Source organism: Silurus meridionalis, chromosome 26 (genome assembly GCF_014805685.1).
Source record: "Silurus meridionalis isolate SWU-2019-XX chromosome 26, ASM1480568v1, whole genome shotgun sequence".
Lineage (NCBI taxonomy): Eukaryota > Metazoa > Chordata > Actinopteri > Siluriformes > Siluridae > Silurus > Silurus meridionalis.
Window position 1 is genome coordinate 1,891,507 of NC_060909.1, and position 8,262 is coordinate 1,899,768.

Genomic DNA, 8,262 nt, shown 5'->3' on the forward strand with positions numbered 1-8,262 from the left:
ACTTCGTTCCTTTTCATCTCCACCTATGGGTCAAAACATTTTCATTGTGAGTCAGCGTTTTATGTGAGAAGCAACAGCCTCTTTCATTCTACTAAACCTATAGAAGTTTATGTTGCTCCACTGCTGCATGGAGTTTTACAGCTGTGGGCAGCCGGTGTGCAATGAACCATGAATTTACTTCTCCTTGTCTGACTTTGCAACAGTCGAACGTATAACAGCAAGTGGAAACTAAATGTGAAATGGAATGTTTGGAAAGAGGAGCAATCTTATGGCTAGGTGTCCACAAACCTTTGGCTATATATTGTACACACACACACACACACACACACACACACACACACACACACACACACAGAGTTGTGTTCTAATAATCAATTCTCTTTGCCCAATCAGGTTGTGTGTAAAACTTACGATTACAAAACCTCCGACTGAGGAACATAAACACACTCCATTACATAACGTGACCAAACATTGCAGCATTTTCGAAAAACATACTGTTTCAAAACTTTAGGAGGATTTTGAGATCAGTAGTTTAGGCATTGGACCTCGAATCAGAATGTCTGGTGTTCAAATCCCAGCACCACCAGGCTTTATAGATTTTAAGACTTTATAACCTTAAATTAAATGATAATGATGATGATCCAGAACATTTTGCGAAGACAGTAAACAGTGAATGGAGCATGAAGAAGTTATTGTGATCTGAAAAAATGCATTATATTATAATGCACACTGATCCCCGTAAACAGGAAATATGGATGCACTGTATGTGTGTACTGTTGAATAAAAAAGACAAAAAGCTCTAATAGTATCGCATTAATTTATTTTAATTGTTTTTTAATATATATTTAAAATCACATAGTCTGTGAATCAGACAGAAATCCCTTTCGGTGTAAATGTGACATATGACCTTTGAGCTCAAGTGTAAAATGTGTGTTCCTGTGAAATAAAAACAAACATGAATAATTTGTTAGTATTATTATTACTATTAATTTGAGCAAAATATGGGGCATATTTTATTACAGTATTCAAATAATAATAATAATTATTATTATTATTAATTATTATTATTATCATTATTATTTATATGGGTGAGATGAGCGGTACTCACAGCACTGATAGAGTCTGTTAATTCTAATGATGTCATTTTGGCTCATCTCTCTGGCCAGGCCTACAGCTACATTACTGTAGGGGATGGGCTCCATGGTGGGCTTACCATTCTTAGAGAATGCAGTTCTAAAAACAAATGTAGATAGAGAGTTCAGTTCATTTATTTATGTACATTTGCAGCATTCTCACACAGACATTTAACCATTTCACAGTTGACGTGAGTATATATATATATATATATATGTGTGTGTGTCTGTGTGTGTCTGCTTGTGTCTGTGTGTGTGTGTGTGTGTGTAAAGCACATCACTTACCACTAGAGGAAGAATTAAAAAAATTGATTGCTTGAGGAATAAAATATATATATTTTTTCCTATTTATCAAACATCAAACACAGACAGACAGACAGACAGACAGACAGACAGACAGACAGACAGACAGACAGATAGATAGATAGATAGATAGATAGATAGATAGATAGATAGATAGATAGATAGATAGACAAGGAAACACTAACATGCAGTCATTTTTTATGTGATATAATTCAACAGTTTTTTTAGGGCATTTGACAGACACCTGTCAAAGACACATCAGTATATGCTAATGATAAAAAAGTTTCAGCACTCTTTCAGTAGTTGGTTCGAGCCTCACCTGTGGTACTGCATGACAGAGTCGTAGTCATACAGAGTTCCCTGGTTCAGAGTGGCGATCTTGTCAAAGTTATACTTCATGTCTGTTAAAGAAAAAAAACGTTTTCATATTTTTTATATTTTTTTTCACTGCATCTGCCCGAGATAGAGAAAAGCATTGAGACTATACCATCAATAATGTTCTCCCAGACGACACGGATGTGGTTGTCACGATCACTGCGGGTCTGTTCATGGTTAAAACCGAGAGCGTGAAGCAGCTCGTGTTGGACAGTGTTGTGGTAGATACAGCCACTGCGGTCCAGAGACACGGTCTGACTATAACCTAGACGTCCTACCCAAGAGTAGCACCTGGAAAGTTCAATCAAGTGGAATGAATCTTGGTTGGAATCAACTACCTGCTTTTGTATAAGGTGGTATCAAAAAGTTTCAAGACCAGTTTTGTAATGTGCCAACAGATGGCAGCACAAGGCTGCACGCACAGTCACAGAGAGCACCGGCCTTCATTAATCAGTGTGCCAAAAGACATTGTCCTGTGTACGTCGGGAGCCGTGCACCTGGTGCTATTCTGAGTTTATTGCAGAAAAACAACACCATCTCACTTACGCACCTATCCTACTCGCCAGATTTGACTCCTGCAGGACTTCGCCCTCGTATTGAAGATGAAGAGCCAGCTCGCCGCTTTGACACCGTTGCGGAGATCCGGCGCAAATAGCAAAAGTTGCTTGACACATTTCGAAAAGAAGACTTCCAGGACGCATTTCAGAAGAACACTGGGAGCACTGCATTGCTGTGCAAGGGGACTATTCTGAAGGTGATAATGTGGAAACGTAGATAAAATAAGTACTTCTGGTAAACAGAGCGAGTCTCCAAACCTTTTGATGCCACCTCATAATGTCAGTCCTATTCTATTTTCGAGAAGGTTGTATTTTATACCCGTTTTGTGACTCGATGCTGAGAAAATCCCTCTCGTTGTAGCGTGGAACGAATCGGATGCAAGAAACGGCTGCAAAGGAATCTAGACCTCTCTGGATGACCTGCAGCTCACGGGCGTCTGAGGAGGAAAACGGTAGATGTTACTTGGCCTATAACATGTAAAAGGAAACCTGAACACTTATTTATATCAACATTTACAAAAGCTGGATTTATTCACTATAGTCACTGGTGTACACGACACAATCGGGTACAGCGTTAATGACATACTGAAGTGGTTGGCGATGTGGTAGGGAACGTAAACCAATCCATCACTGGACTTGGGCCACTTGCAGCTTGTAGATGTACATGGATCAGCGTTCCTCCCGTTAGCATCACCCACTGCAATGTCTCCTACAACCGTCGGTTCATCAGCTCCACGAACTAGCACACAGAACACAAAGCGTTAGGCTTACACTTGGGTACTACCACAAATAATTCACTTCCAAAAATAACTAATTGAGTCTGTGTGTTTATACAGTACTGCATGTGAAGGGATTTGGACATACCGATTCCTCGATTAGCCCTCTCCAGGATCTCTCCCACTGACAACACTACCAAAATAATCATAATCCAATAATGTTTTATGTACAAATGATATTATTCATATATTATGGTAATTATGGTAAAATTACTTACCAGGCTGCAGGTGAATGTTTGGAAAGATGGAGACATATAACAGAGACAAAAAAAGGCTAGTTAGCTAGTTAGCTTTTACAGCACTTTGAAATTCTTTCTTCACATATCCCAGCGATGTTAGAGGTCGGAGCACAGGGTCGGTCATGCAACAGTCCCCCTGGAGCACAGAGCATTGAGGGCTTTGCTCAAGGCCCCCGAAAGTGGCAGTTTGGTGATACCAGGTCTTAAAACCCCAACTTTCCGATCAGTAACCCTGAACCTTAACCACTGAACTACCATCTCCCTGTTACATATACATCACAACAAAGCACGATTCTTTTTTGCATATTTCAGCCTGTTAAAGAACTGGGGTCAGAGCACAGGATCAGCCTTGTTACAGAGCCCTCTGGAGCAAATAGCGTTAAGGGCTATGTTTAAGGGCCCAACTGTGTCTGCAATGGGGATTGAACCTCCAACCTTCCAATCAGTAAACCAGCGCTATGAACTCTTCACTATTTAAACAACGATGCAAACGATCCATGATTTTCAGTCGTTTGAAAAATGCGTGGGTTTAAACTTGCAAAGTTGTTTGAAACATCTAGATGTAAATATCAAGGATTTAAAGCTAAAATTCTGATCTATTCTGATGTATAGATCAAATTCTGATCCATTGTCATTCATCTTTTAATCTCAAACCCAAATGTCTTCATTGTATAGCAAAAAATGTAAAAGAAATGAAATATCATAAGCCTTGGAGTTCCAATACATTTGGAAGGCGCTGTATATACGATGCACCATGGATCAGTGCATCAGTGTTTTACTGCTGTACTTAAGTATCCAAAGTACTAGGATTTATTATGGCTATAATGTTTTTATAAATGGTGTAGTCACAAGACTTTTGCTAAATCACACAAAAAGCTACTTAAGCACAACTTACATTCACTTCCTTACTGCCCAACACTTCTATTTTACATTAACACTGATGTAAAGTGCTTATTTTTTTACAACATTTGACTATTGTGTAATTGGTTTATTAGCTTCAGATTAACTTCAGTAGACGGCAATAGATTTATTTGTATTGTGTGTCTCACCTCTTCATCAGCTTTAACAGAGCTGAGCAGCAGCAGGGCCACGAGACCCAGCGTCACCTTACACACTGTCAGCATGTTCCTCAACCTGCAGCAGAAATCACAAAACCACACCACTGTTTTAACATACACTCTCCATTACATCTCACTTAACACTGAGATTCAGCGTTCACTTCATGCTGATTTTTTAGAAACCATATAAAAGCATTTATCATAACCGAATGGACATCATATTTATATCATTTATCTTTAAATTACCGACAGATTTACGACTTTCGCCTCACCTCAAACACCCGAAAAGTAATACCTTCTACACTAAAGGGTGTTTTTATATTCTTCCATGTGTACCAAACCTGATAACCACTATCGTTTTTTTTTTTTTTTTTTAATGTCCTGCTCAAACAGATGGACGGTCTGTTGACGGACCTTGTCAGAAAAACACCAGGTGCAGCTTTTCCATGGTCAGTATATTTATTACCCCCAGTCTCCAGTGCAGGAACAGTAACACATTTTAATTTACAATCAATAATAAGGAACAGCCAAAAAAAAAAAAAAACAGCTGCATGAGGTCAAAGCCACTTTATATCCATGTCATAATTTAAATGAGGAGCTCAGTGGTTAATGTATTGGTCCTTGGATCGGAAGGTCATGAGTTCAAATCCCAGCACCGTCAGGCTAGCACTGCTTGCGCAAGCCTTAATTTCTAAGTTGTACGTCACTCTGGATGTCTGCCAAATGCTGTAAATGTAGTTCATACAAACATTTGTGTATTAAATGCATTTCCGTCTGAGGGACTCCAGTGCTTTGAATGGGGGGTGAAGAAATTAGGAAAGTTCTGTTTTTTTTTTTTTTTTTCAGTCTGTTCATTAGTCCTTGGTATGTAGACAATGCTGCTAAATTAATAATAATAATAATAATAATAATTATTATTATTATTATTATTATAATAATAAAAATACTGATTATAATAATAATAATACTAATAATAATAATAATAATAATAATAAAAATACTGATAATAATAATAATAATAATAATAATAATAATAATAATAATAAAAATAATGCTTCTAGGTGACTGTCCAAAAAACATGTTGTTCACAGTGCAGTATAAAATAAATTTTATTCTGAGCAATTCACATAACAATATGAAAACTTTGGAAACATGAAACTATGCAGGGTTCACTCCCATTAACACATGACCTATAAATACAGGATGAAGAATCTCCTGAGACACACTGAACCTTGTCTCTAGGATCAGTTGGTAGTGGGCATGAAGAGCTCATCATTAGCATCAATACAAAACAGAAACATGGTCCAAAATGGGACTTTACTGTATTTCATCATTGACATAATTAACAGGACAGTGGCTGAATAAGCATACAGGCTTAGATCTGGCCTCTGAGTAGTCTAATGTCTTTACAGCAGGTGCCCTTATCCAGAGTGACTTACAATTTTGTTTACATTTCTGCTACTGTGCACCTTATCCTGTCACGACAAGTTTTACTGGCGGAGCTACTGCTGCTTTTATTTTTATATTTTGTGTATTTTGTATTGTTCTGCACTGTCTTGTGTTGTCTTTTGCACTGTCTTGTGTTGTCTTTTGCACTGTTTGCACCAGTTGCACACATGCACTTTATGTGGTGAGGATCTTAGTTCCTGGCCCTGTGTTCTTCTGTACTGTGACTGTTGTTTTTATGTTGTTGTATGTAGCACCTGGGTTCAGGAGAAACGTTGTCTCATTTCACTGTATACTGCATCAGCTATATATGGTTGAAATGACAATAAAAGCTTCTTGACTTCTTGACTTCTTGACTTGACAATTATACTTACACCTGAGTAGTCAAGGGTTAAGGGGCCTCGCTGAAGGGCCCAGCAGTGGCAGCTTGGTTTGGTGGTACTGGGATTTTACTGGGATCTTCAGGTTCAAAGTCTGATGTCTTAACCAGTGAAAAGTGAATGTGAAGCACATTATTGCTTGTCTGCTACCTGTGCTTTACAAATTATGCAGCAAATCGCAGATCACAACATCTTAATTTAAATAAAGAGTGTGTTTATTGATGTAAAAAAGGCTACTGGTAAATTTCCATCTGATTTTTGGTCAGTGTGACTTACAGTATATAAGTTTATTAATAACTTGCTAACTTGCTAATAATTTCAGCTAGTCTTTACATCATGATAAAGTCTATTTAAGTATCAATTGATACTTAAATAGACTTAATCACGATCCTATACTGATATGATAAGGAACAGTTCAAACAATTTCCCTATAGGGTTGCAAACGCTCACAGAAAAAAAAGGAACGATCAAAATAATATAAAACAAAAAATCATTTTTTTCACAAAAAAGTGAAATAAATGTGTAGCAGCATGAAATGAATTTTGTAGCTGTTTTGTAACAATCATAGTTATAAAAGTTACTGCACATGTAACTAATTATTATTATTGCACTGAGATTGTTGCACATAACTGCCCAAGATATTAACAGTAAATAAATAAGGCAAAATATCATCTGCCTTCATCACTGCAAATATCACTGAAATAATATGGGTGATTGCTGAACATGCAGCACTTGAAGAACAAACGTCACATCAGTGGATTTTATCATACTAATGAAACTTATATAATGTTTATAATGTTCTTGTGGTCTAAAGTGCATGTCTTTCTCCTTAAAGCTATTTCACTAATTGACTTAGCAGAATCATCATCTTCTTCTACTTCTTCTTCTTCTTCTTTTGGTTTCTCCCATTAGGGGGCGCCACAGCGGATCATCCGTCTCCATTCCCCCCTGTCCTCTACATTTGCCTCTTTCAACCCAACTACCTGCATTTCTTCCCTCACCACATCCATAAACCTCCTCCTTGGTCTTCCTCTTTTCCTCCTTCCTGGTGGCTCCATCCTCAGCATTCTTCTACTGATATACCCCATGTCCCTCCTCTGCACATGTCCAAACCATCTCAATCTCACCTCCCTCACCTTGTCTCCAAAACGTCCTACATGTGCTGTCCCTCTAATAAACTAATTTCTAATCCTGTCCATCGTCGTCACTCCCAACGAACATCTCAACATCTTCAGCTCTGCTACCTCCAGCAACACCTCCTGTCTTTTAGTCAAGGATCATACTGTATGTAAATCCTGGCATATAAATAAACCCCAGTTTACAGCTCTATTAAACCTGACATAAGCCAGATAAAGAAAATAACCATATTTAATAAAAATATATTTTTATTAGATCTTTAGACAAATGAGAGCGATTACTTTTGTTTCGTATTTAAAGAAATTCATAAATAACTCAGTACTACATGAGTTCTTCTGTTTGGACTCCACAGAACCTTCTTCCACTCATTCACCATCCAAATCTTATGTGTTTTTTGCCTTTTATGTAATTTACTGCACAGAAACTGAAGGAACATGCATGTGTCTCAAAAACCATAAAACTCACAAATCATGTAGATTACCATTTTAATGTCTTCTGATAGTTACAAGAAAGATCTGAAAGATGTTTTATAATTATTAACACAGCATTTATGTATCATGGTTCTTTAAAAATCCAAGTTTTGAGATCAAGTCCGTCATATTACAACACTATAAAATCCTTCATCAGCTTTCTCTGGAACTTTAAGATTGTTAACACTTGTCATATAAAGCCTAAATCTCCCTCTGAATTATAAAACACAGTTATCCACCTATTGTAGCTCAAACGAACAAAATAAACACAGCTTGGTGTCGGGCTGAAAAATATGGAATTTATCTCTAATTCAAGGTTATAACATTTTGTTTTCACACAAAACTCCTCCATTGGGAAAAACTGCACCTGATTTCTTTCCCATGCGAT

At 37.4% G+C, this 8,262-nt stretch overlaps 1 protein-coding gene across 1 annotated transcript; it reads right to left on the reverse strand.

Annotated features, from left to right (window-relative positions):
- Window positions 1-803: 803 nt before the first annotated feature.
- Window positions 804-4,775, reverse strand: LOC124379832 (low choriolytic enzyme-like). The gene is made up of 10 exons (XM_046840414.1): window positions 4,714-4,775; window positions 4,433-4,517; window positions 3,363-3,366; window positions 3,233-3,277; window positions 2,955-3,107; window positions 2,688-2,805; window positions 1,924-2,102; window positions 1,756-1,837; window positions 1,109-1,233; window positions 804-936 (listed from the first exon to the last, which is right to left on the reverse strand). Coding segments are annotated over exons 2-10 (783 nt in total). The 5' UTR covers window positions 4,508-4,517; window positions 4,714-4,775; the 3' UTR covers window positions 804-934.
- Between the last annotated feature and the right edge of the window lie 3,487 nt (window positions 4,776-8,262).